Here is a 26,838-nt window from a genome sequence, read left to right as displayed (position 1 = left end):
ACCTTTGATTTGTGCTGAAGCTCTGTTTTGTCCTTTATCTCCAGTGTTTTACCATGGGAAGCTGAGGAGATGTCAGTTTTAGGGGTTCTTCTCTGAGTATCTCAGTCTTTGCTATGGGAGAGGGCTAAACAAGAGTTAAACTCAATGCTGGGCCTGTTTCTTCCCTAAACAATGGAATCATGAATGTAATTTTCTTCTCTGTTTTTTTGCTTAATGTGCTCCTAAATAATATAGCTGGAAGTGGCAGATGGGGATCCTGCCTCCGAGTGCTTCACGGTTGGGAAGATGCTGATGCTTTGCTGGAACGTGTCCTGTATCTGAGCTTCCTTTGGCTTCTGACCAGTGTTGCTTTTCATGCTGCTTCAAGGTGCTTCAGCAAGTAGTTTGTCAGCTTTGGAGGTTCCCTGGCCTCAAGATGGCACAGCCATGAATCACCACTGTGATCAAGGGAGCCAAGCTGGGACTGAAATCTTTAATTTTGTCAGGATTCCATTCCTTAGCATTCCCTCAGCAGTAAACAAGCAAATACTTGGCCCATGTTGTCATTAGAGGCATTGAAGATGATACGGTTTCAGTACTGGCTAAACTGTGCTCTCACTCAAAGTTGCACTTCCTCTGCTGGACAGTTTGGCCTTCAGCTGCTCTTGTCCCCAACACCTACACAAGTCTCTTTAGCCTGGTCCATGTGACAGTGGAGCAATTCCTTCTTAAATGTGGGGCTGACCGTGCTCTCAGCTCAGTGGCAGAGGCTGCTGCGCAGTCCAGAGCAATGCTCTTCCTGCAGCTGTGCTCCATCCCAGTCAACATCTGGGCTGCTCTAGGACATTGGTTGCTCACCTTCTTCACTCGCAGCATGTACATGGCGGCACCAGGACAGTCCCTGATGTGCTAGGTCCACTCCCCTTTGCTTCCTGAGGCCGAGCAGCTGCCATTGCTGTGCTCATTGGTGGGAACAAGGGGACTGGAATGCTCGGGGAAATAGGAGTTTCCCTGTTGGAAATGTCACAGGAAGCACAGAGGAAATCATGTGGCTTAGGAGTGGTTACCTCACTCCTCTGTCTCATCCCACCCGGGGCTGTTCCATCAGTGTCCAGAACCTAAACAATGCGATGCCAGCTGCCTTCTAAATAAACCATCTTCCATTTCCACCCCAGCTTTGGGCTGGCTTGGAACACCATGTGAGGAGAAGAGAAAGGAAGAGCGTCACGCTGGCTTGGCTTGTGACCTTTCATTTTGACTGCCCGCCTTCCGACCCGCTCGCTTCCCCTTGGTCTGCTGTTGTACTTAATAACGCTTCCACATGCTCTGGTTGGGAGCAGAGCCCAGAAATGATCATTTTTGTAGGTAGCCAGAGCTGGTATGTGTCTATAATATCTCTCTATTTCATATTCTACGTGCTCTGCCAAAGCTGCTGAGGATTGCTAGCCAGCACTGTGGTGAAACACCTTCCTGGTGAGATGGACCCATGCTGGTGCTTCAGGTGGGTGCATCTCCAGTGAGGAAAGAGCCTGGAATATCCTGGTGCTCCTGGTGACTCCTGCTGATGGGCTCTGCAGGAAAACGCCCTGAATGCTGGTTTCAAACAGACAGCTCCAAGTGCACGGATGGGGAAATGCAGGAGTCCTTTTTCATGTTCCTGTGGCTGAATCATGGGACGTAAATGTCTGAGTCACGGTAGATGAATGTGGTGTTTCACGTCGGTGTGCACTGAAATGTGAACAACAGTGTCTTCATTAGAGGAGCTAATATCTGTGCTTATTATGGGCTTCATTAGATTTTAAAGTGAAACAATCCAGAAGAGTTCCTTTTACAATGCATATAAACAGACTGTTAACATGGGAATGACAAGCTTCTAATGGGATGCTGGGCTGGATGGAGAGGAAGTGAAACTTGAAAGTGATGTACCCCACTCTTGGGCGTTCACTGCCCATAACCAGTCATCTTGTTTCCTCTCAGCCATCTGACTCCTGAAATCCTGTAAGATTTTCATGGGTAACTGGGATTTCTTTCTTTTTAGAAGCAAATGTTAAAGGGACTACTGCTTTCCTTTAGAAAGCTCTTTGCTGTTCCAAGCTCCTCCTCATAAAGAGCTTCACATGTCCCTAAGAAGTTAAGTCACTGCTCTGGTTGCTGTGCAGCTAAGTTAGATGGCCCTATGAGAATTTTGGACACTTGTTCCTTGTCCTGGCTTGAAATGTGGATTTTCCCTTATCCTAGATACCCATATGGACAGGCCAAGGGGAATGGCTTTAACCTGCCAGAGGGGAGACTGAGATGAGCTCTTAGGCACAAGCTCTTCCCTGTGAGGGTGCTGAGGCGCTGGCACAGGGTGCCCAGAGAAGCTGTGGCTGCCCCATCCCTGGCAGTGTTCAAGGCCAGGCCGGACACAGGGGCTTGGAGCAAGCTGCTCTAGTGGAAGGGGTCCCTGCCCATGGCAGGGGTTGGGGCTGGAGGAGCTTTAAGGTCCCTTCCTACCCAGGCTGGGATTCTGTGTTTTTTTCTGGCCAGGAGTCCACCTTGAAAAGAGTCATGGTTGTGGTGATTGTAAGTTTAAGCTGATGTTTCATGCTCTACTTGGGTAGAAATAAGGAATTGAGGCATGTGACTGTGCTGCTGTGTTTTAACAACCTACTGTGTGGCATCTCTTCTTTGAGCTTGCACGCTCTTCCTTTGCAGCCAATGCAGTATCAAATGCAATGGCTTTAATCCCCTTGGCAGTAAGGCAAGCCTAGGTGCAGTGTTTAGCATTCTGCAGCATTCCCAGATGCAGGGAGACTTTTTCCAGCCTCTTTCCAAGCTGGACAGCTGATTTACAGACTTGGAGAAGTTGCCCAGCCTTTATCTCCCAACTTGGTGTGCCTTTGCCAGATGGCAGCACACTTCAGTGGCTTTAAAATGGCTTTTCCTTTGTTCCAGAGCAAAAGAGTCTTCAATGAGGTGGAGCACGCCTGTGTCCGGGTGTTAATTGCCCACAATGAAAGTCAGGAGTACTTAGAAGACTCACTGCTGTGGCTGACCACAGGCAGAAACAGGCTCCTCTTCCGAGCAGAGCCATGGCTGGTGGTGGGAGGCCAAGAAGAGCAACGCTCTCAGGAATGTCCGTACGTGTTGTGCGAGGGAGGGCAGTGCTATTTGCCCCTCCACCTCCTCGTGTCTGCTCATCTCTTGTTGCTCCACCTGCTCCTGCCACTGGGCTCTTGCTTTCCATGGGGATGAGGAAAGCGGGTGCCGGTGAGGGGGAGAAGGTGCAGAGATGTCCCGCTTCCTCTTGGGTCTTTACTGCTTCCTCCCGTGGTTTTATGGCAGTGGTTTGGAATGGATTTAGATGAGGGGTTTAGGATAAAGTTCTTCCCTGTGAGGGTGCTGGGACACTGGAATGGGTTGAACAGAGAAGCTGTGGCTGCCCCGTCCCTGGATGTGTTTAAAACTGCTTTGTCCTAAGTGGGAGAGAGCAAACCTGGGTGTGTGGATGGGCTCAGGTTCTTGAGCACTCACTGGTGGGATGCTGCAGCTGAAAACTGGTTTTCCTCTCCCCCTCCCAGTTAAGATGAAGCTTCTGGATGTTAAAGTTTTCCCATTTCTCTGTGTGTGGTGTTACAGGGGTTGGGAATGATCTGTAGGGTCAGTGAGTTCCTAACACAGCACTTGATAGAAAAGAATCCAAGTGGATACAGTGAAGCTCTGGAGGTCTTTGTTATTGTGGTGCAGATGGTGAGGGGTAGTTGTTACCTTAACCAGCGAGAGCTGACACACACACACATACAAGAGAAAACTCTTCTGCTGTTTAAATGTAAATCAGATGAGATTTACATTTACATCCCTGCTCCTACCTTCTTCCTGGTAACTCCAGGGAAGAGAGGAATGGCTTTGAAATTGTATTTTCATTATACCTCTGGCTAGATGCATATCAGCTCCGGCACTCTTTGTAATGCCCTTTACTCAGGCTCTACAACAGTTAGAGCACCACGCGTTCTCATTCATGACCTCCTTGCTTTGTGTATTTTGCAGGCTCAGGTACACACTTCCCCTCCTTACCCCGGCTGGGAGGTGGAAGCCCTCCATGTGTTGGCGTGCCTGGTTTCTCCAAGCCCTTCCTTGAGCAAATCCCAGCGGGCTCCCTCTCTCCCCACTCCCAGCTTTTCTCTCTTCTTGCTAAACTTGATGCGAGGCAGGAGCGAGGGGTGTTGATGATTTGGATTATGCAGCTAAGTGGCTGGAGCGTGGCTGGTTGTCTCCTCCCCTTCCTGAGCTTCAGCCCTAGCCAGCTCGGCTCTGGAATGACAGGCATTCCTGCAAGGAGGGAGCTGGCACGGACGCCTATTTATGAGAATCAAGTGCCCGGCCATGGGCTATGGGGAGAACAGGACCAGCGCTCAACCACCGGCCACCGTTGCCTGAGAGTTGGCAGCAGCCTCGCTCTTTCCTAGCCCAAAGCGTGGATTTATCACTTTAAAGGACCCAAGTGCTCTCTCAGGGTAGACTTTTCCCCCCTCTCCTCCTCCCGCCTCCTCCTGGGGAGCCGCTTAGGAAAGGAGCTCATGGGGCAGCCGCACTTCTCGAGACCGGTCAATCCAGCTGCCTTTGGTGAGTAATGGAGGGCAAGGGAGACATGGAGGGAGCTGCGGGGCTGCGGCAGGATTGCAGGTGAAACGGAGGAGTTGGGAGGAGAGGAATGTGGGGCTTGTGTAACCTGCGCCCGGCTCGGGAGCCGGGACGAGAGCAATAACTCCCATTTCCTTCCTTTCTCTTACTCGTGTCACATGCAGTCGCTGTGCAACATGTTCTGATCTTCAGGCAGGCTCCGAGCTGCTGGGTTTAGGGATAGGCTCTGTCTTGCAGAGGACATCAGCTTTGCTGCAAAGTGCTTGGACGGCAGTAGAAGTCCCCTGAGCGGGGTAGGAACCAGCCCTGGTAGTGTTCGCAGACCAAAGCTGCGTGGAATTGCCTCCTTGTGTGTAATGTCACCCGGCTTTTTGGGCAGCAGCAGTAGCTCTGGGGAGGGAAGGGGCTTGTAGTCATCTTCCTGCTTGTTTTCTCTCTCCGCTCTGCAAGGTGCCTGAGTAACTGCCAGGCTGGAGCAAACACAGCCTTGCTTTACATCCTCGGAGTAGCACTGCCACCGGAACACTGCGGAGGGCTGTGATTTCCAGGTCTCTGTCTCAGGTGCTCTTCCCAACACTGGGACCGGGATGCACTGAGTAGAAGAAGGGACTTCACTTGTTGTTCCCTTTTATCTCACAGCAGTGTGCTCTCTGGGCTGAGGTGCTGACTCTCATCTGTAAAGTGGAATTGTCTGATTTGTAGAGGAACACTCTGTTTGCACCAGAGGTGGTGGTGACTTTCAGAGGGGGATGCTCGCCGGATGGAATGACATTGTCATTTGCTGGAGACCATCAGAGCTGCTGTTTCTCAACTGCTCCTTTGCTGTCGGAAGCCTTTCCTCAAGGCGCAGCTTGTAGAGTTTCTACTGAGTAAATTGTGAACTTGAGGAGATGATTCTTGACTGGACTTTGGCAGGATGCTCTGTGGTGATTGGAAACCTGCAAAACACAGGGAAGGTGAGGGCTGGGGCGGTTGGAGGCTCTTTGGTGACTGCAGCCTTTCACTGCTTTAAGGTCAGCATTCACATCTCTCCTGGACCGCTCAGGAAATGCACATGTTAAAGCTGCTACAAGAAGCTTAGAAACATTCACCTCAAGTGCTTTATTTTGGATGCTTTAACCTTAACAGCCCTTAAAAAGTCTTTGCTTTGTGAGTTGGAGTTTTTTGATTCTTAACTGCTCTGCCCAGCACAACAAAGCTGGAGGGGGGAGTGGAATCAGCCTGTGCATCACCACTGTTGAGGCAACGGGAGGGTTGTTGCAGTCCCATGTCAGCCAGCACAGGCTCAGTTGGTCCTGCTCTAGCCTTGGGTCCAGGCTGTACTGCAGAAGTGCTTCTGAAGGTGGGGTGATGCTCTGTGGGTGATGAGCAGCTGCGTTCTCAAGTTCCTGGTCCTACTGCACCTTCTGGGCTTGTGTGATAGCAGAACTTCATGGGAGCGTGTGCAACTTAGGATATATAAGGATATCTAATAAAGGATTAAGCAGAAGTGTTGCTGCTTTGGCACTGGTGTGCCCAATTTGAGTGCTCTTTAGCCCTCAGCTAAGCACTTACATTGCTTTACCCCATAGCATTGCTGCAGTTGTGTCTGAATATGAGCCTTGAGGTGATGAGTGTGAGGCAACTGCCCAGTGAGCTCCTCCTGGACAGAAACTCCTGGGATTTGTGGGAATCCTGGAGTAGCTGCTACGATAAGGGATGGTTCAAGTTCTGCATGAACTACGGTTTACAGCTAGAAAGAATCTGGCTTAAGCTCTGTGCGAGTCTGGTTACAAAGCCAAATCCTGCTCCTTTCTCGTTTCCTTTGTGGGGATGTCTCTCGCTGAAGATAGAAATGAAGTGGTCTCATCTCTGAAAAGGGCTGGTGCCTGCTGTAGCACCATTTGTGGGGAGGTGCCTCTTCTTTCGGAGTTCAAGTCTGCTCCAGCAACTTTTGGATGTCTGCAGATTGATTTCGAGGAGAAAAGCAGCATGTTCCCAGTCTTCCAATGGCTTCAGTCTGCAGCCCTGGCCTGGGGCACACTGACCCTTCATCCTGAAAGGATTGTGCCATTTCCTCCAGGAACACTGGGAATCAGTAGTTTCCCTCCCAGGCATATAGCAATATAATATGAATTGTCAGCATCTGGGATGCAACTCTTTGATGCTTTGTTAGGGTCTCTTATTTGGCTCTTGAAGTCATTGTTTAGCTTATGAAATGGTGTGCCACTTACAATAAAGCTTCTCCAAAGCCATGTTGGCTTTTGATGGTGTGTGGCCCAGGCTGAAATGACTCAAGGAATGTGCCAGGACTAATTCTGCAGTGACCTACACTAGATGCAGCTGGTTTCATGGACCGTTGCAGGTATCTTCCCTGTGAGAGAGGATCCTTGATGAAAGAAGTGCTTTTTGCCTCTTATACTGGTATCTGAAGTCTCTGCTCTGCTTTTTTCTAGGCTGGTAATATGCTGCTTAACTATTGCTTGTGTGATGGCTTATCCTCCTTTGGACCATGGTGTGACCATGGGCAAAGTGACCTTCTTCCACTGAAATGGTTTCTCTTCTCTGAGAAGACCTCATTTAACCTTTTCCATAAGTTTGAAACGGTTTTTCCTGCTGGCACCACAGTGAAGGTGGACATAGACTTGCCATGCAGGTAAACAGCCCTGGTGCTGCGCAGGGACCGGGTGAGGGCATCAGCTTCTGGGTGCTTCTCACCCTTCCCTTGAAGCCCAGTTCCTCTTTTCTTGTCCCGTTTCTTTCCCCCATCACTGTGCTGTGGTTCCTTCCTCGACTCCCAGTGCATGGCTTGGAAAAGGAAGAGTTTCTGCTTGCAACGCAAAGCAGCCTAAGGCCCATCCTGTACCTTGTAGAGCAGAACAAGGAGGCGCGGAGATCCACCTGGGTGAGGGTCCCTTTACAGCTTGGACAAGAAATGTCCTCTCTGCACCGTGACATGGAAATTGGAGCTGGAAATGTATTGGGAATGGAAGGGGAGGACCTTTTCCAGGGAGTAGGAGCACTATCCGATGTGAACAATCATGGAACAATGAGGTGGTTTAAAATCCAGATCAGTGAAGCACCTTCAGCTGCTGCTCCACCCACCGATGAGCACTAAACGTAATTCATCATTGCATCAGAACAGACTGTTTTAAATGTCTATGTCCATGTGGTAATTCCAGATGGTAAAAGAAAGAGTGCTGTGGAAGGGCATTACAGGCTCTCCCGTGCTGCAGAGCTGGACAGAATGAATCCCATTTTGTAGTGAGGTGGGAAATGGCTTTCATGGAGTGATCAAGTCCCAGAATGGTCTGGGTTGGAAGGGACCCTAAAGCTCCTCCAGCTCCAACCCCTGCCACGGGCAGGGACCCCTTCCACTGGAGCAGCTTGCTCCAAGCCCCTGTGTCCAACCTGGCCTTGAGCACTGCCAGGGATGGGGCAGCCACAGCTTCTCTTACTGTTGCTCAGTGGCTGTTCACACCCTTTACTACCAGAAGGGATGGTGAAGATGATCTGGCTCGTGGGTTAATGCTACAGAGGGGTGTATGGTGTGCTTGTCTCTTGTGTGGCTGGTTTTAGACGTAGAGCTGACTGTGTACCAGCAAAACCGAGTGCTCTCATGTTGGACAAGCCCTGATGCACAGCACGAGCCTATGAGCTGGTGGCTCCGTTAATTAACCCGGGACCCGGTGCTTGAGTTTTCTTTTAATAACTAACTTTGCTTAGTGCAGCCCTTTGCCACCTTGGGTGGCAGAAAGCACATTCCTGAGAGCGAGTCAGGGAAGGGAGCTTGCTCTGAGTGCTTCCAGCGCTGTCACAGCTGCATGGGAAGGTGAGGGAAGTGCTTTGGGACCCATTCAGTGCTTGGTGAGCGGTCCCACCTGCCCTGTTAGCTTTGGGAATGCTTTATTGAGCAGGGTGAATACTGCTTGGAAATGATGTGTACAGCTCCAGGGCTCATGTTCTAGGCTCTGTAGAAAGTACCTGTAAGCATCCAGAACAGGAAACCCCATCAACCACCACCAAGCCTGGAGTCCTGAAAGTGAGAGGTGAGAAACTCATCCTGAGCTGGAAGGAGGGGTTGTGCAGTTAAGGCATAGGTTGAAATTGGGCATGGGCTAATATCCCTAGTAAGTATAGTATTAATGACCTATTAAGGTACAGGCTGAACAATTAGCCTCTCTTCCTGCTGGCTGGCACAGTGGTACTTCCTTGCCTCTTGGTAAAGGAATTCTGTACTGCCGTTCCTCTTCCTCCATCGTTCGGCTAAAGGCTGTGCTTCTCACATGTGATCTAGATCCTCCTCCTTGTTTCCACTGTGCTGCTGCTGTGGTCTTCTCTTCCCTCTTGTTCACTGATGTTCCATTTCATTTGTGCTCAGACTGAGAAACTGGGGTCTGCAGGTAGAGCTCCATCAAACAGCTCATCCTTTCCTGGCTTTCCCTGCTCCTCCTCATCTTGACAGGAATCTGTGGGTCTTTTCCCCATCTGGGTTTGTGTCCTTGGTGGCTGTTTGTAGGCTATAGAACAGATACCTCATTACCTCTTTGTCCTATGTGCAGAATGGCTTTCCCCTAAAATTCCTTTCCCAATCTTTTAGCCTCAGGAGACGGGATTCTTGGCTCAACTTCCCACGGTGCCTGTGGGGTATTGTCTGCTCTGCAAGGCGTGTCATACAGGCTTGTCTGAAGTTGACTGAGAGGTCTCCTGTGATCCCAGGAGGCCTGGAAACTCCACAACCTTTGACTTGTGCAGCTTCAGGTTTCGAGCCTCCCAGTGCAGTTTGTGTCGGGGTGTTTGGCAGCCCTGCAGCACGGGGCTGGAGGAAGCCTCCAGGCTCTGTTCTCTATAGACTGTTTCCATGGAGTTCTGCTACACAGCTTGGGTGCTCCTGGCTTTGGTGGTGCTGAACCCAAAGGATTCTTGCTCTGTAAACTGAAGCCCATGAAGCAGGGCTTCGCTTAGGTTAATACATGATACCTGTCTTTGCAGGCACTGCTGGATTCTGCTGATTGTGTTTGCTCCTGCCCCGCCAGGGCAGAGCTGACAGCCCCCAGTGCTTTGGGCTCTGCTTCTGCTTCACAAGCTCGTTCTTTCTGAGCTCTCTTCGTTGCATCAAGCCGCTTGGGTTTGGTGCGCGTCCCTTCCACCTCCATGTCCTCCTTGTGTTGATCTCCGGAGACCTGGAGTGCAGTGGGTGGAGCGCAGGCCTGTATTGTGCTGCTTTCCTGTGTAGTTGTTGCTCTTGGCCAGCTTTGCTGGCCTTATTTATAGAGGGGAAAACTCAGAGGTGAAGTTGTAGCTGTAGGAATGGGGCTGGCAGTTGCAGTGTGTGTGGAGACCGTGCCGAGAGTCGGCTCCGCAGCCTGGAAGGGATTTGTGTTCGTGTAATTGCTTGTGTCCAGCACCAGTTGCTTCCAGCTGAAGATGAGAAACTGCAGCAAAGTGCTTTGTGTTCCTGGGGCGAAGCTGCGACACTGCCAACTTCAACTAATCCTGGCTTCCTTAGAAAGCCTCTTAGCAGTTCCCCTTTGCACTGTTAACATTGGAAACCCCACTCCCATCACCCCGTGCTAATGTGTAATGCTGATGGGTTACGTGAAGGCATGGAGTCCTGCTCCCTTCTTTGCATGAGCGTGTGCCCCCGTTTCCCAGTGTGCTGGTGGGAGATAGCAGCTCCTGTCTGCAGCACAAAGGTAAACCTCTTTCCTCTTTCCCGTGCAGCTGAAGAGGTGGATCACACCCCAACCGATGCCGGCATGGGGGTAGATGTTTTGGAATCGGGTGACACCACACCTCCTACGAAGAGGAAAAGCAAGTTCTCAAGCTTTGGCAAGATCTTTAAGCCCTGGAAGTGGAGGAAAAAGAAAAGCAGTGACAAATTTAAGGAGACCTCGGAAGGTAGAGTCATTGGGGCTGGGTGGGAGCCCCTTCCTCTGCTTGGCAAAGCCGCCATCGGCCATCTGGCTGGTGAAAAGGGCTTGCTGGCACAAGCCCGAGCGCCTGACACGCGGAGGAGCCGCAGTGTGGCTTGAGTGCTGGGCTGGCACCTGCAGTCTCTGCAGAAACACCTTGCCATGGAGCGGTAGTTTCAGACAAATAAATGCCTTCCTTGCAAGGAACCTCCCCAGGCAGCTGTGGGGAGGGAGGCTTTGCTCCGGCATCACAATCGAGTGTGAAGTGCAGGCCTGGACGTGCAGTCCCTCCTCCCTCCTCTTAATCCATGCAGAAAGGAAAGGGCAATTTGGAGCCCTTTTCTTTCCTCCAGAGGATCCCTTTAGGAAAGGCTCTCCCTGACCTTCCAGCTTACCCTGTTTTCAATTTACTGTCAGTTTTAGAACGAAAGATCTCTATGCGAAAGCCAAGAGAGGAGCTGGTAAAAAGAGGGGTTCTGTTGGAAGACCCTGAGCAGGGTGAGTCTGCAAATGAACTTCTCCTCCTCCTGTCTGTGTTCTGTGTCACTGATCCTCCTTTGGCAAAGCCTCACCATTGCAATCGCTCTTTTGGGGAGACGTATTTCAGGGCTCTTCGCTAATGTGGTTCCTCTCTGTCTTGTCCTTGTCTGACTTCTGTACCTGGCAAGGAAGGCAGCCCCTGGTCAGTTAGGGGAAGAAAATGTGATGCTTGTGCTGGATAACATCCTGTCTGCTGCCAGCAGGGAGGGTGTTCTGTGTGTCACTTCCCCTCCTGTCCCTCTTGTACGTGTCCTGCTCCAGCTGCCTTGTCCTGTCCTGCTAAGCTCCTCTGTCACACTTGCACTCAGCATCTCCAGCTTATTCTGCTCACACTCTTTAACTGCTGTGGGAGAGGTGCTGACCTCACAGCTCAGGTCTAGCGGCCTTAGGCTTGGAAGAAGAAACCAGTTGATGACTTCGGAGCTGCCTGGGAAGGGGCCTTTCCTCAAGCAGTTATAGACAAGATGCTCTGTGGTATACAAGGACATGCAGGGACAGGACAAGGGGAATGGCTTTAACCTGACAGGGAGACTGAGATGAGCTCTGAGGCAGAAGCTCTTCCCTGTGAGGGTGCTGAGGCGCTGGCACAGGGTGCCCAGAGAAGCTGTGGCTGCCCCATCCCTGGCAGTGCTCAAGGCCAGGTTGGACACAGGGGCTTGGAGCAAGCTGCTCTAGTGGAAGGGGTCCCTGTGTGTGGCAGGGGTTGGAGCTGGAGGAGCTTTAGGGTCCCTTCCAACCCAGCCAACACCATATTCTGCGGTCTGTTGTCAGTCCCAGCTCAGCTTGCCCTGCTCAGAGACGTCTCATCCCCTTTTCTGTCATCTCTGATGTCTCCGAGTTGGGGTCATGCTGCCAAAATAACATCTCGGCCAGGCCTGGCTGTGTGCTGGGTGATGTGGGTACAAGGCAGAAGGCAGGAAGCTGTGGGGGGATGGCAGCCCACTTCTCTGGGTGGCAGCATGGCCTTTGGCTTAGAGCAGTGTGGAATTGCCCCTCAAAAGGCACACCGCAGAGGCAGTTTTGACCTAATACGAATTTCAGCATTCTTCTAAGAATGATGCAAAGTGGGCAAGTGGAGGTGGAAAAAGTGGTTTTCAGTGCAAACCACCAGAAGAAAAACTGAGAGGAAGGGAAATAGAGATGCTTCAACTGATTTTAAGGCTTCCTCAAAATCTGTTCCTGCACATCCAGTAGATTACTTGCCTAGTGCTGGGATTTGTATTGCAGCAGGGGATTTGTGACTGCTCTGTAGTGGTGGGGAGATGGAAAAGGCATCCTAGTCTTAAATGCAGTAGCAAGGTGGTAGATTAAGAGGCTGCTGAGGAAGAAGAATGCTTGATGGGATGCGATATTGTACTGTTTGGCTTGTGGAATGAAATCAAGGGCTCTCAGCTTCAGCTGGCTCATGTTGCTGTTGCTCCTCTGCAGAAGGGAGACTGAAGGCCTGGATTGATGGTGGTTCAGTCAGCTCAGCTGTTCTCTCCTCCATCTCCTGCTTTCTGAGTGCTTTCTGTTTGCTTCTCTTCCCTCCCATCCCCTTGCAGATGGGGAAGAACCAGACAAGCTGAACCCACCCGCACTGAAGAATGGCCACACAGTCCCAATTGGTGGTCCTGGGCTTTGTAACCAGGAGGAGGAGCCCACAAAGCCATCCAACCTTAGGAAGCCTGTTCCAGCTGAGGAGCCAAAGAAAAGGCAGGGTAAGAAACCAGATGTATGTGAAATCAGTTGCTTCACATTCTCCCAACACCCATTTTAACTCTCATTGGATTCTTCCCACCCTCTCTGGGCTCTCCAGTCTCTTAAGCCAATCTGTCTCACTGCAGGCTCCTCCAGCAGCCACTCTGGACCCGAACTGGAACCACCTCAGGAGCCCTTTGTTCCCAGGCAGCCTCTGCTTCCTCCCAAAAGGCCTCCCTCCACATCCCAAGAGGCAAATGAAGCACAGGCAAAGGATCCAGTGCCTGCCCCCTCCACCACAGCCCCTGCTGCAGCAAAGACAGTCAATTCCAGTGCTGCCCCGTCCCCAGCCCCCAGGACTCTGCCCCCTGCTCTTGCCAGTGCCAACACTACTGCTCCCACGAGCACAACCAGCACAGCTCCTGCCAAACAGCCGCCTGTCCCCCCTCCCAAACCTCTCAACAGAAACAGCAACTCAGTAATAGGTGAGTGCATCCGTAACCTGGTGTTTGTGCCCTGGGATCCTTGAATCCCAGCCTGGTTTGGGTGGGAAGGGACCTTAAAGCTCACCCAGTTCCAACCCCTGCCATAGGCAGGGACACTTTCCACTTGAGCAGCTTGCTCCAAGCCCCTGTGTCCAACCTGGCCTTGAGCACTGCCAGGGATGGGGCAGCCACAGCTCCTCTGCAGCACTTGCTTGAGGGTCTCTTCCCTTTGTAAAGGAAGGCTTTTAGGATGATGTGGATTGGTGGATGGGGTTTTTGCTTTGTGAGCCTGTGGTCAGTGAGAATTGATGCTTTCAGCTGCTCTTTGCAAAATACACCCAACAAAGCCACCAAAAACTCCGCTTCATGCCAAACCATGGCTGTTATGGCGATCACTGCTGGGGCCATGTGGTTTCCACTTGGAGGCCAGGAGCTGGCAGGGGTAATTCCAACTTCCTTGCTTATGCTCGGGCTCCTTTGCCAAGGTCTGTGGTTAGGGTATTGCCATGTTAGTCTTGTCCTTAAGTCCTGGCCTATGAGTAAATCAGCTCAACTGTGATTTGAGCTGAATCTTACCCCTTAAAGAATGAAATGCCTTTATCTTTGTATAAAGATGGAAAGCAAATGAGACAACTTGCATCCAGTTCATGTTTCCCAGATCACCTTGTTGTCTTTGGATTGGATTGCTGATGTATGGACTGGGACAGAGGTCAGTCAGGTCTGCACTGTTATCACAGAAACTGAGGCGTTCCCAGGTGTGGTTTGGGAGGCAGTAGTAGGTTGTGTGCAAGTTCCTATCTGAAGTAGCCTTTCAGTAGGAGCTGTGTGTCTGTTCTGTTTGGAGCTTCTCCTTGCTCTAGCAGGTTTTGCAAGTGACCTTGATCCCAAGTTGAGCGCTCCTGTATGCCAGACCAGCTCGATCAGTCTGACCGTGCCCGAGTCCTCCATGAAATACCTGCTTGTTTTCTTTAAGCTGCCTGCACGCAGCAGAGCTGGCATTTGAAATGCCCTGCTGCTCATTGCAGAGGTACCTGTGGAACAGAGAGCAAGGCTGGAGACAGCAGTCTGTCAAACTCAGAGCCAGCCTCTGCATCTCCCCAGCAATACAGGGCTGGGCTCAGTGCACCTTTGGCTGCAGGGGAGGAGAACAGAGCAGCCAGCCCCTCTTTTGTCTCCTGCAGGAGAGTGCAGCTGCAGAGAGGGGCAGGATGGAGCTGTAACTACAGCACACGTGCAGTCATTGCTGTGCAACCTTTTTTTTTGCTGCTGTGGATAACCAGCAGCAGTGGAATTGGCTTCGTGAGCTCTCTGCAGGTCTTTGATGCGTGCTCTCACTTGGGCATGTGTGTACTTTAGTGCTGCTATTAAAACCTAAGGCAGGGGAGGACTGTCAATGTGCAGATCGCCCCTTTGTTCCCTAGCGATAAGATGCTCCCTTATGTTCATTCTCTGAGCAGTTCTGGTGTCTGATGCAGTAGCTGAAAATACGGCTCAGGAAACACTTTGGGGAAGTGGGAATTTAATCAGCATCAGCTTGGAAAAGCAAGCAGAGCAAGTGGTGCTGGCTGGGGACTTGGTGGCAGCCCTGGTGCTTGGTGCCATGGAAGGGTTTCAGGAGGCACTGTTAGTGCCAGGCGCTGGATCTGGCCGTGGTGGCACGTCGCAAGACATGGTACCAGCTGGTGCACTGGGTTTATCACACCAAAGGGAGACAGGCTGGCTGGGAGGATGCTCTGAGCCCTTTTCTGTCTCTTCCTTCCACCAGCTACTTGGTCCCTGCGGTTGCCCAAAGGTGACTCGAGCCTGGTGCTGCCAGGCTTCAAGTGCTGCTGAGGAGATACTGGGGTCCCTCTGGGCTGCAGTGGATGAGAGCTGAGGGCACTCGGTGTTTTGCACAATCTTGCCCTTAATCTACAAGGGGGAGGTCTGAAAATGCCAAACATCCCAAAAATGCACCCACCTCTCTGCAGCTCTGCAGCCTTATCTCGGTCACGCTCCCCGCTCGCTCGCAGCACCCTCTTGTGGTGTCTGAGACTGCGGAGTCCTCCCAGCGCTGTGCTGGGGCCTCATCACTGTGTGACCATCACAGGTGAAACGTGCAGGAAATCCTCTTCAAGCAGGTGGGCAAAACCTTTCCAAGCCCAAGAGGCTGCTGACAGGGGAATGTTGAAGGCTATAAACGCCTAAAGCAAGAGCAGTCTTCACCGGAGTCACTTCCCTAGGAGCCATGGGGTGTTTGAGATTGCCTGCTGCAGGCAGCTTCCATGATACCCCTCAGTCTCCATTTCTCCCTCTGTCCTCCATCACACACCAGATAAACTCTCTTGGGTATATGTGGAAGTTTGCAGTTGCAGAGAGATTTCTTTGGGGCTTAAGGAGCAGAGTACAGAGGGAGTAGAGCAGAAACCTCACCCTAAACAGGCAGCAAGGTGTCCTTGGGCTGGGGCTGGCAGATGAATGGGAATGGGAAGAGCACGTTGCTGCTGGCAGTCCTGCTGACTTTGGCCTTTGAGTAAAAAGTGTTTCATGTGCGAGGGAGCTGTTAACATGACTGGAGGCTGGGGTGTCCTGGATGTCTCGCATTCCTTTGCAAACTGATGCTGTAAATATAGCCATAAAGTGCCCTACATACCTGCATTCCTTGGCTGAGGAGCAGTGCTGGTCTGGGTGAGCTCCATCTGCTGTCACTTGCGGGCTGGTGCTTTTTCTCCTCCCAAAGCACCAGGATGCACAGACCCCTCCCAGCTGGCTTGTTTCTGGCTCCTCTCCCATCTTACCTTTGCTGCAGGAAGGACAAACTAGAGGCTTGCAACCTGGTTGTTTCTGGCACTGTGTTCTAGCAGAGGAGCAGCATGGTCCAAGGCTCTGAGTGCTTTGCTGTGCTTATTCCACACTGGTGAAGGATGTCTGGGAAATGCCCGGTTAAATATAGTGGCTTTTATGGTTTTTCTTTGCAGCTGAGCTTTCCCAAGCAATGAACAGTGGTACAAGCTTGTCCAAGCCTTCCCCTCCTCTCCCACCGAAGAGAGGCCTCCTGCCTGCCACCACCATGCCCGAGGCAGCTATGGCCTCCAAGCCCCTGAGCGACAGGACAGTGGCAACGAACCGCCCTGCACTGACAGCGCTGCACGGCACCTCTGCCTACCCACCACCATCCCCTTCACCACCACTGCCCACACACATCCCCCCTGAACCTCCACGTATGCCCTTGCCTGCCTCCACCCCTGTGCTGGACCCTCCGCGCTCCCTGGACCTGCCCAAAGAGACTCCTCCTCCTCCTCTTCCTCCTCCTCCTGAAGAGTTCAGGTCCTTGGAAGCAGTGAAGAGGACGGCAGAGCAAGGCTTTGGTGACCCTCACGTGCTGCCTCGCCTGCCCCCAATCCCACTGCACATCCGGATCCAGCAGGCTCTGGCCAGCCCTCTGCCTGTCACCCCCCCTGCAGAGGGCTCACACAGGGCTCACTCGCTGCTCTTTGAGAGTGATGGCTTTGGAGAAGACAATGGCACCCTGGGCAGGACGAGGTCCCTGCCTGTCACCATCGAGATGCTGAAAGTGTGAGTACGGGCAGGAAACATCACCCTGCGTGGGGGTCCCGCTGGTGGTGATCCACATCACATCCCTGCTCTGTGGGGCTGTGATGGTGAGGAGGGCTGTGGGCAGGGCTGGTTTCTTCTCTGGTTTCTTGCAACAGCCTAGAACCCATTTTGCCTGTTGGAATCTGTGTTTCAGACTCTTCGGGAGCAGTGCATCTTCCCCATAGAATTAACCCTTGTTCTGGGAGTTTATTGCTCCCAAAGGGAAATGGGTTCCAGAGCACAAATGCAGGCTGATGCCAGGAATCCAGGCCTGGCCTCTCTTTAATTGCACCAAGACAAAACAAGAGCCTGGATTCCATGCATTTGTGGCCTTGCTTAACCTTTTATTTTGCAGAACAAGAACTGTCTTGTGTTACAACAGAGCTGAACCTGCAAGTCCCAAAGATCGGGGGGTTAGGGGGCTGTCTGGTTCTCCAAAGGACCTGCTCTGCATTTCCTCTCCCTGCACTTTAGAGAGAGGGAATGGTGCAGGATCCTGGGGTGGCATCTCTGGGTGTGTTTTGAGATGTAATAGTGTGCTTCTCGTTAGTCCAGACGATGAGGAAGAGGAAGAAGATGACCAGGAAGAGGAGCAGAATTCGGGTTCTCGTGTATATATTGGAGAGGTGCCATGTGTCACAGTCATCCCCAAGCTGGTACCCCAGGTTCTGCCAGAGGAGCAGGAAGGAGACGAAGGGATGAGCGACTCTGACTCGGAGGGGCCCATCCTGTACAAAGATGATGAGGATGAGGAAGAAGATGAAAGCCATAACAGTAAGGCTTTGACATTGCAGCTGCCTTTTTATCTCTGCTGAGCTCATGTCTGCTGTACTGAGATGTGGTATCAAAGAGCTGGTTCTCACAGTGCTTCAAAGCAGCTGCTCTGGGTTTCATGATGTACCACATGTCCCCTTCCTCACTTTGTCAAAGGCTTTAGAGCCAAACCTGCATCACCAGCCCATCTGCTGTGAGGCACCCTGTCCAGCTGCAGATGGCTTGTGCTGTCCCACCCCTTCAGGTGAGCATGTGGGCATCAGGCAGGAATGCTGGCAGTGACCAGCTCTGGAGCTGGAGTGCAGAGTATGGAAAGTCCAGCTTCAGGGGAGAGGGCACATGGCTGCTATTGCTGTGCTCAGGCACTGCAGGCTTCAGTCCCATCCCATTGCTCTTCCTCCCCACAGGCACACTGGCTAACAAAGTGAAGAGGAAAGACACGCTGGCTATAAAGCTGGGGAACACAAGCACAGCATATGAGGAGAAGATCGTCTTCCCTCGGAAGAGCAAGGAAGAGTGGAATGAAATCCGGCATCAGATTGGGACGACGCTGATCAGGTATGAAGGATGGAGGAGGGTGTTTGGTTTGAGCTGTTGGCATGGTGTGGACAAAGCTGTCGCTTTATCCAAGCAGCCTGTGCTGGAATGTGACGGGTGGTTGGGCACTGCTGCTGGATCAGGGCTGGGAGGCTCTTCCTCCTCAGTTATGGAAGTTGGAAGTTCCTTCTGGAGCTGAGCAATATCCCCTGACTTTCCAGAGGTTAGATGGACTGGAGGGGAGAATCTCAAGTTCTACAGAAGCATCGCTGTCATAAAATAAGATGGTGTAGAAAGATGTGGGTAGGTGCAAGCTGAGTGCTGATGTTAGGTGGTAGATTAAGCTGCGGCTGCTGATGGTCCAGGCTGCGCTGCCTGCTCCTCTGAGCTTTCCAGAGGCACTTCCCAAACCTGTGCCTGTGGGTGTGAGTGGGAAACAGTGATCTCCACTGGTGAATGAGGGGGCTAAAGAGGCTTTCCAGTGCACCAAAACCAAGCAGTTGTGGTCTTCATCCCCTACTGATGATGCACTTGTTATGCTTCTCTTTAGGCGACTAAGTCAGAGACCGACAGCAGAGGAACTGGAGCAGAGGAACATACTTCAACGTGAGTAGTACTTCTCCAGTGGTCCTGAGGGATAGAAGAGGTTTGCCTTTAACATCTTAGTCCAGGTGTTCCTGGAATCTGCTTGAAAGGCAGTGATAGAGGATTGTGCTTTTATGTTGCTGTAGTAAAGCAGTTCCCCAGTGCTTTGATACCATCAGAAACCAGTTCTAGCTTAAATTCAGACCTTAGCAGTCGTATTGAGCAATACAGTTCAAAGCATCACATTCTAGAAAGTCTCCGTGTCCCGTGCCTGACACCTCAGGGGAAAGCCTGTGAACTGGTTAAGACTTTGGTGTTACACAGCAGGACTGTGAAAGGTGTTTTTGTTTGGGCTGTGCTTGAATTTGTGGTCCAGACATTACAGCATTATATTGCAGGGTCCAAAAAGCAGCAGTTCATTGCTCAGGCTGTGGTGTTTCTCTTGGCCATACCTTGCTCTGCAAAAGCTTTAAATAAACATCTGGAGGAAAGGGAAATGTCAGTTCAGGAAGTTTCCATTTACAATATTTATCTGTGCTGTTAGTCTCTTTCAGTTATTAGTAGAGTAGCTTTGGGGGGGAGCAGTCTGCAGTGTAGCTTGGCTGTATTTTGACAGTACAGCCATTAACATAGGGCTGGAGAGAATGACTCAGTTCTGATGTGGAAGGACCCATATTGCCACTGTCAGTCAGGGGATGCTGAGCTGGACTCTGCTCTTTACCTGTACTGAGCACAGATACACTACAGCGAGCTTTCGGGCATGGAGCTAATCCGATGTAGCTCAATGTTCCCCTTGTTCCAAGTCCAGAAAGTGCTTTTCAAAGCCTCTGATGCTTACAGGGAAGATGTATCGTTCATGTTTTTCTCCTTGGCAGCGAAGAATGAAGCTGACCGTCAGGCTGAGAAGCGGGAGATCAAGCGCAGGCTCACCAGAAAGGTACTGCTGGCGCCCGTGCTGTGAGCACCATCTGGCAGAGCTGGCGGGGCTGGTGGTGGCCATGAGCATGGCGTAGGTGCCTTGCTGGGGGGGAAGTCACGGGGCTCTTGTGTAAGTGTCCCCAGTGCCCTCAGACTGCAGTGGCTTTGCAATGTGGAGCTGTCACCAATGGTGAGCCATTGGCACTGCAGGTGCGGTTGTCAGGGGTTGATCTGACAAGTGAGATGAGAACTAAACTGGGTACCAGGCACTGGAAGGGTTTGCTGGGGTCCTGGCTGTTCTAACACAGCACTTCAGTGGCCAAGACTCACACCAGCTTCCTCAAAGTCCATTTCTATAAAGTAACAGCAGAGTGGGAGAAGCTGAGCAGAGCAAGAGCTGCTTTTAGCACCCGAGTTACTTGGGGCCGTTCTTTGTGGCTGAGAACTTTCCAAGGGCTTGTGGGTGTGAAATGTGAGTGTTGCCATTGCTGAAGTGGGGAATGGGTGGCATACAGGGCTCTCACCCTGTTCCCAAAGCCCCTGGTGTCATCTTTCTCCTTAGCAATGTGGCCTTGGTTCTGCCCTTATGATCCAAGCGAGATGACACTTGTAGGAGGGTTTGTTTGTTCCCTTGCAGGCTGTGAGCAGGACCTAGCAGTGCTGTGCTTCGGGCCCAGAGAGGAAACTGGGTTTAGTTTTGCTGGGAATGCCGAGTCCTGAACTGCTTTGTGGACAAGGCACAAACTCACTTTCTTTGTTCTTTGCTCTTGCTGGTGTTCAGCTTAGCCAAAGGCCTACAGTGGCAGAGCTGCAGGCCAGGAAGATCCTGAGGTTTAATGAATATGTGGAAGTAACAGATGCTCAAGACTATGACCGGCGAGCAGACAAGCCATGGACAAAGCTAACACCAGCCGACAAGGTAACAGGAGTCTGATGTCCCGAGGTGTGAGGAGGGGAGTTAGATCTGGGTGTTCCATGCAAAAGAGCAGCAGCCAAGGAGATTTGCTCTCTTCCTTTTGCTTCCCCTCTGCATCCACACCAAACATCACCAGTATCCCTTCACCCATGTGTGCTGTACCCAGCCCTGCTTCATGCCCCATCCATGGTGCTGTGGAGCCCACATGGGCATGGTCCACGTGCAGCATGGCCTGTGCTTTGGCTTCCCAGGGATACAAGAGGATGCAAGGTGCAGATCTTGGTCAGAGGAGTGCTGTTCCTTACAGGCCTAGGCATGAAGCTGGCAGGGAAATCATCTGTTCTTGTCTTCCCCGGTACTTGTGGGGACTGTGCAGCCATGGGTGTGGAGGAGGTTGGGCAGATGAAGCTCAGCCTGGTGTGAATGGACTGCAAATGTGGGTGCTGCAGGCTGAGCTCCTTCTTTTACCAAAGGAGGTGTGGGGCTCAGCCCTGTGTTATCAAAACTGCTCCTAAGTCCATACCACTGGAAGGTGATCAGCCCCAAGCAGGGGTGCTGGAGGTACAGCACCTTCCTGCCGTGAGCTCGAGATGGAGAGAGGGTAACAGATGTATGGGTTAGCAGGAGATAAAAAGGATCTCTCCCTCTCTTGTAGGCTGCCATCCGGAAGGAGTTGAATGAGTTTAAGAGCTGTGAAATGGAAGTCCATGAGGACAGCAAGCAGTTCACCAGGTGAGTGAGAGCACCTTCCTCACTTATCTTCTGTCTCCTTGGGTGGGCTGTGATGGTAATGGCTTTAGTGAGTGCTGGGAGTTTAGACATAAATGAGTTGCCTCTCTTTGGCCATCTGCAGTTCCTCAGTAACCATTTAAACTCAGTTCCAAGGATGACACTTGGATTCTTAAGGGAGACCTTGTAGCAGCCTTGCAATAGCTAAAGGGGCTACAAGAAACCTGGAGAGGGGCTTCGGATGAGGGCCTGTAGGCACAAGAAAAGGGGAATGGCTTTAACCTGCCAGAGGGGAGATGGAGATGAGCTCTTAGGCAGAAGAGGGTGCTTGGGACAGTGGAATGGGCTGAACAGAGAAGCTGTGGCTGCCCCATCCCTGACAGTGTTCAAAGCCAGGTTGGAGCAAGCTGCTCTAGTGGAAGGTGTCCCTGCCCATGGCAGAGGTTGGAGCTGGATGAGCTTTAAGGTCCCTTCCAACCCAAACCAGGCTGGGATGTGATGATTTTTCACTTGGCTTTCAGGTACCATCGACCATAATCTTCCAAGAAGGGAGCAAGAGACCTGAAGAGGACCTGGAAGTTCTCTGCATCCCTCTCCGAGGCAATACAGTGAGGGTGGAACCTCGGCTCTTCCACGATTTGCCTTGAAATCCTTATCCAGAAAAGGGCTTTCAGCCAGGGCAAGGGGAGTCCTGTCTGAACGTAGCATTTCACTGGAACAAACCCGTCTCACGTGCCATCAGGCTGGAACTGAACACTATACCTCGTGTGGCTCAGCAATACCCCTCTGCTCTGGGGCCAGCATCCCTGCCAGGGTGAACCAAGGGGTTCATTCCCCAGCCCCACTTCTCAGCTGGACGTCCTCCTTTTGGGAATGCAGTCCCTTCGCTTCCCCCTCCTGACCAAGAGGAAGGGGGGAAAAGGCAGCTCTAGTGTTAGAAAGCTGAGGAAGGGCGAGTGGATGTGCTATAGGAAGCACGTGTGTATATTAGCTGTGTACAGAGATTCCTGCGCAGATGCTGACCTGGCATGGGATTGGGAATGTTAATGGTTTTCCTTGCGTCTCTGTCGTGTCCTTCATGTCCTCAATCACTACTGACCAACGGTTCGTTGTCCTGGAAGGGAATTGTATAGAGATTAACATATGCTGCATCTTTTTGTACAAAAAACAAGACACCCACACACACACACCCCCCCCCAGTTTAAATGTATAAACCATTCCCTCCCCTGCCGTGATGTTAACACATTGTCTTGAGCTATCCAAGCTTGGTTAACAGATTCCAGAACCAGGAACTGATTGTTGCCTTCTAAAAACGTTTTACTGGGGGGAAGCTGTGACAGGAATCGGTGCTTTTAATGTGGTTTTAGTGTGTTTTCACCCCAGTGAGGGTGAAATTTGCCTTTGCTCCTTCTCATCCCTTCGGAAACGTCATCATTTCAGCACATGGATGGAAGAGAGAAGAGACTTCACAAGCATCGCGTACAAACCCCAACCTAAGGAGGAAGGACTCCCCTTTGGCCCTCAGCCTGCCGCTGCACCACAGGAGCTGCTCCTTTCCCCTCACAGCTCCCCCTCGGTCGAAATCACTGCATTGTCACCGGCCTCCTCCTCAACAGATTTTACTTATGGAATAAAAGTATTTTAGGAGTCTTTTATAAACCGCTTTCCCCTTTGTGCTCGATAGGGAAAGGGCGGCGGGCCCAGCCTGAGCCCCGCCATGGCGCCGCCTCCTCCCCGCGCATGCACCGACGTCTTTGCGCTCCCCGCCCTACCATCCCTTGCGCGCATGCGCGCCTTGGCCCCGCCCCTGGCGCCCTATAAATACCTCAGCGCGGCCGCGCTCGGCCTCTTTCGGCGGGGAGCGGCGCTGAGGTGAGTGCGGGGGGACGGGAGGAGACGGGCCCGGCCGTTCTGTCCTGTCCTGGCTCTGTCCCCTTGCTTTAACCGCTTCCTTCCTTCCCTTTCCCTGTGCTCTGCGGTTCCTGTGACCGTAAAAGTCCCGCCTGGCTCTAGGAACGCAGCGGCGCCGTGCGCCTGCTAGCGAGGGGCCTTCGGTGCGCGCCGGGCCCTGCCGATCGCTCCGAGCAGCTCACGCGTTCCCCATGAAATGCCGTCTCGTTACTTGTCGCGTTTGGGGGATAAAGCCGCGGCACAGGCGTTGTGAGCTTTGGGAGTGCTCTATGATGCTCGTCGGGGGGAGAAACCAGCCCATGCATGTAATCCCTTTGTAGAGGCCCTTTAGTTACGGGCACTGCGACGCGTGTTTAGTGTTTCCCGTTAACTCCGTGCTCTCGTTCGGTTTAATTTACGACCCTGAGACGTTCATCTTTACCTGTTTCTTAGGCTTGATCACTAGGAGTTAATTAATAACAAGTTTCATAGAATCATAGAATGGTTTGGGTTGGAAAGGACCTTAAGATCATCCAGTTCCTACCCCCTGCCATGGGCAGGGACACCTCACACTAAACCAGGTCACCCAAGGCTCTGTCCAGCCTGGCCTTGAGCGCTGCCAGGGATGGAGCATTCACAGCCTCCCTGGGCAACCCATTCCAGTGCCTTCCCGGGCAGGGCTGGGGCTGGGGCTGAAGGTGTGGGTCAGCTCACTCCAACGTGGGCATCCGGAGAAGTCGCTCTCTCCAGGCTCTGCCCGTGTGGCGCATGGGAGCGTAGGCCCCCGGGCCCGTGACGTATGGTCCCGTTCCACGCCGTTGGAGAACAAGCCGGGCCTCGAGCCTGCAGCCTGCATATTCCTACTGCTTCTCTGAGCCCTTGGGCATTGACAGAGGAGATAAACCATGCAGGAAACAAACCCCATGCTCTGCATGGCCTGGGGGGTGCATGGCAGGGGGAGAAGGGGGAACACGTGAACAAACACGTCAGATGCATTTTCTCTTTGTTTCCAGTTCTAAACTGAAGAAGTTGGAGAGCGAAGCACTGCTTTAGGAGGTAATTGTGATGTTGGTTGTGTTCCATGGTTCTCTTTAATAGCTGATATTTGAAATGAACTTGAGCTAGCTGAGTGGCTTCTGGAAACAATTGGATTGGCTTCAAGTAGGTGTTTTTTGATGCTGACTTTGTAGAGTGGGTTGGAAGGTGATCTTAAACCCTGTGTCCAACCTGGCCTTGAACACTGCCAGGGATGGGGCAGCCACAGCTTCTCTGGGCACCCTGTGCCAGCGCCTCAGCACCCTCATGGGGAAGAACTTCCTTGTCTCCAACCTGAACATCCCCTGTTTAAGTTTGAACCTATTCCCCCTTGTCTTATCGCTACAGTCCCTGATGAAGGGTCCAGTTTTGAATCCATGTTTGAGAGAAGACATCTGGTTCTGTTGGTGCAGCCTTATCTGTAGTCTGTATAGACACTATAACCAAATACTAGTTTAAGAATCCTTGTAGCCCTGAGTCTCCACATTCAGTGGGATTCAACCAGTGGGTTGGAACTAGATATCTTCAGGTCCTTTCCAGGCATAAGTAGACTATTCTATGATGTAACTGACCGTCAAGGGGACCCCCTGTGCTGCACTGCCTCAGCTGCTCCTCACCATCTTGCCCTCTTCCCTCAGGTGCTGCTGATGCTGCCCCGTCCTGCTCTACGTAGCTCCGGACGTGAGTACCTGCTGTGCTGTGTGCCTGGGGAGCAGGGCAGGGCTGGGGCTGGGGCTGAAGGTGTGGGTCAGCTCACTCCAACGTGGGCATCCGGAGAAGTCGCTCTCTCCAGGCTCTGCCCGTGTGGCGCATGGGAGCGTAGGCCCCCGGGCCCGTGACGTATGGTCCCGTTCCACGCCGTTGGAGAACAAGCCGGGCCTCGAGCCTGCAGCCTGCATATTCCTACTGCTTCTCTGAGCCCTTGGGCATTGACAGAGGAGATAAACCATGCAGGAAACAAGGCCCATGCTCTGCATGGCCTGGGGGGTGCATGGCAGGGGGAGAAGGGGGAACACGTGAACAAACACGTCAGATGCATTTTCTCTTTGTTTCCAGTTCTAAACTGAAGAAGTTGGAGAGCGAAGCACTGCTTTAGGAGGTAATTGTGATGTTGGTTGTGTTCCATGGTTCTCTAATTGTCAGTGTTTGAAATGTGCTGGAGCTAGCTGAGTGGCTTCTGGAAACAATTGGATTGGCTTCAAGTAGGTGATTTCTGATGCTGACTTTGTAGAGTGGGTTGGAAGGTGATCTTAAACCCTGTCCAGCCTGGCCTTGAGCACTGCCAGAGATGGGGCAGCCACAGCTTCTCCATTCAACCCATTTCAGTGTCCCAGCACTCTCTTCTGCTAAGAGCTCATCTCAGTCTCCCCTCTGGCAGGTTAAAGCCATTCCCCTTGGCCTTTCCCTGCAGGCCCTTGTCCAGCTTCCTTGTTGGCCTCTTGTGTTGCCCCGGAGCTGGATCAGGACTGCAAGGGGCATCTCCCCAGAGCACAGCACATGGAGGGGGCTTGTTTCTGAGCTCACGTTAAACTCTTCTCAACGAGCACCCCCAGGTCCTTCCTTCAGGGGGTTTCTTTCAATCCATTCTCTGCCGCCCAGTGCAGTGGAGGTGAATTGTATTTGTTTCTATGAGCCTGGGGCTTTGCTTTTGTGCTACAGGGAAATCGGGGAAGGAATGGCAACTCTTTCCTTCTCACTTGCAGATACTGGTGATGGGTTGCAACGAGCTGCTAACAGAAAAGAATCCATGTGTCTTACGGGGGAAGGTGGGTACATTGAGAACCAGACAGATGTTAGGTGATGGCTGAGGCTGAGTTCATGCAGTAGCTACAAGGAGTGGGATGGCAGCAGCAGAAGGGTGGCTGCCTCTGCTGGCCTCCCATAGCACATGCTTTGTGCTAGGGACTGCCCATTAAATGGCTCCTGCTCTTTTGGAAGAGAAGGTGCAGGCAGGATGGGTACCTGTAGGTGTGCAGTGCTCCTCTCGATGGGCTAGGACCCTGCAGACCAGCACCCTCATCCCCTGAGGTCTTGGGAGAGACTGCATTCAACTCCCATGTGTTGAGGGTGTCTGGGGAAGCTGATGCTGGAGGGGTGGATTCTATGATGTGGGCTGGGCACCAAGTTGTGCATGCACGTAACCGGTTATAAAGGCCTCAAAATGGAGACTTGTAAACCTGCATCTGGCTGCAGTAAAAAACTAAATAAACATCAGTGTTTGTGCATTTCTGTGTGAGGGATTCCCTTGGCATACCAGTGTATGCAAGAAATCCCAGATGTTCCTGTTGGTGTTTCCCAATTGGAGTTGGTTGGGGTTCCTGTGTGCTACACACTTTCCACAGCAGTGGTGCAGAACCCCTGTACTCCCGTGTCTCTGAGCACACCTCCCAGGGTGCCAATGTCCAGCCCCTGCTTCAACACCCAAGGGGCCAGGACAAAGCTGGTGCTGGCATCAGCAGCCCCTGGTGAGCTCTGCAGCAGTGCCACCAACATGGCAGTGGTTCAGTAAACATGGAACAGCAGCAGCAGGAAAGATCGCAAGGCTTAAGAGCTACAAAAGACCAAGTAAACCCCCGAGCACTCACCCTGGTGAAGGCCAGGAGCTAAATGAGTTCCCTGATGGAATGCGGTGCCTCACCCCAGGTAAGACCCACAGTGCCCTGGGCAGGGGTTGGGT

At 52.1% G+C, this 26,838-nt stretch overlaps 1 protein-coding gene, 1 long non-coding RNA gene and 2 other non-coding genes across 9 annotated transcripts in view; all 4 read left to right on the top strand.

Moving 5' to 3' along the window:
- Nucleotides 1-22,566, top strand: part of PHACTR4 (phosphatase and actin regulator 4) — a 49,451-nt gene extending 26,885 nt beyond the window's left edge. For 3 of the 6 annotated variants that reach the window (XM_062628802.1, XM_062628804.1, XM_062628803.1), the window contains 12 exons: nucleotides 10,306-10,482; nucleotides 10,914-10,994; nucleotides 12,581-12,736; nucleotides 12,863-13,201; nucleotides 16,159-16,756; nucleotides 17,328-17,551; nucleotides 17,959-18,109; nucleotides 18,639-18,694; nucleotides 19,549-19,610; nucleotides 20,373-20,510; nucleotides 21,163-21,239; nucleotides 21,758-22,566. In XM_062628802.1, coding sequence (XP_062484786.1) covers nucleotides 10,306-10,482; nucleotides 10,914-10,994; nucleotides 12,581-12,736; nucleotides 12,863-13,201; nucleotides 16,159-16,756; nucleotides 17,328-17,551; nucleotides 17,959-18,109; nucleotides 18,639-18,694; nucleotides 19,549-19,610; nucleotides 20,373-20,510; nucleotides 21,163-21,239; nucleotides 21,758-21,773 — 2,075 coding nt within the window. In that variant the 3' untranslated portion in view covers nucleotides 21,774-22,566. Of the gene's footprint in view, nucleotides 1-4,219; nucleotides 4,585-10,305; nucleotides 10,483-10,913; nucleotides 10,995-12,580; nucleotides 12,737-12,862; nucleotides 13,202-16,158; nucleotides 16,757-17,327; nucleotides 17,552-17,958; nucleotides 18,110-18,638; nucleotides 18,695-19,548; nucleotides 19,611-20,372; nucleotides 20,511-21,162; nucleotides 21,240-21,757 lie in introns of those variants that run through there. The other 3 variants (XM_062628801.1, XM_062628805.1, XM_062628806.1) reach the window with 3 other exon arrangements.
- Nucleotides 22,567-23,841: 1,275 nt separating this feature from the next.
- LOC134168769 (small nucleolar RNA SNORA73 family) lies at nucleotides 23,842-24,046 on the top strand. The gene has a single exon (XR_009966664.1). It is a non-coding gene; the product is annotated as a small nucleolar RNA SNORA73 family (small nucleolar RNA).
- Nucleotides 23,843-25,069, top strand: LOC134168754 (uncharacterized). The gene is made up of 2 exons (XR_009966660.1): nucleotides 23,843-24,182; nucleotides 24,800-25,069. It is a non-coding gene; the product is annotated as an uncharacterized LOC134168754 (long non-coding RNA).
- LOC134168772 (small nucleolar RNA SNORA73 family) lies at nucleotides 24,920-25,124 on the top strand. Its single transcript, XR_009966667.1, has one exon. It is a non-coding gene; the product is annotated as a small nucleolar RNA SNORA73 family (small nucleolar RNA).
- Nucleotides 25,125-26,838: the final 1,714 nt, after the last annotated feature.

This window comes from Pezoporus occidentalis, unplaced genomic scaffold (genome assembly GCF_034315485.1).
Source record: "Pezoporus occidentalis ecotype Australia unplaced genomic scaffold, CSIRO_AGI_Poc_V1 ctg323, whole genome shotgun sequence".
Classification (NCBI taxonomy): Eukaryota; Metazoa; Chordata; class Aves; order Psittaciformes; family Psittacidae; genus Pezoporus; species Pezoporus occidentalis.
Note: the sequence above shows the minus strand (reverse complement) of the source record. Positions and strands in the feature narration are given on the sequence as shown.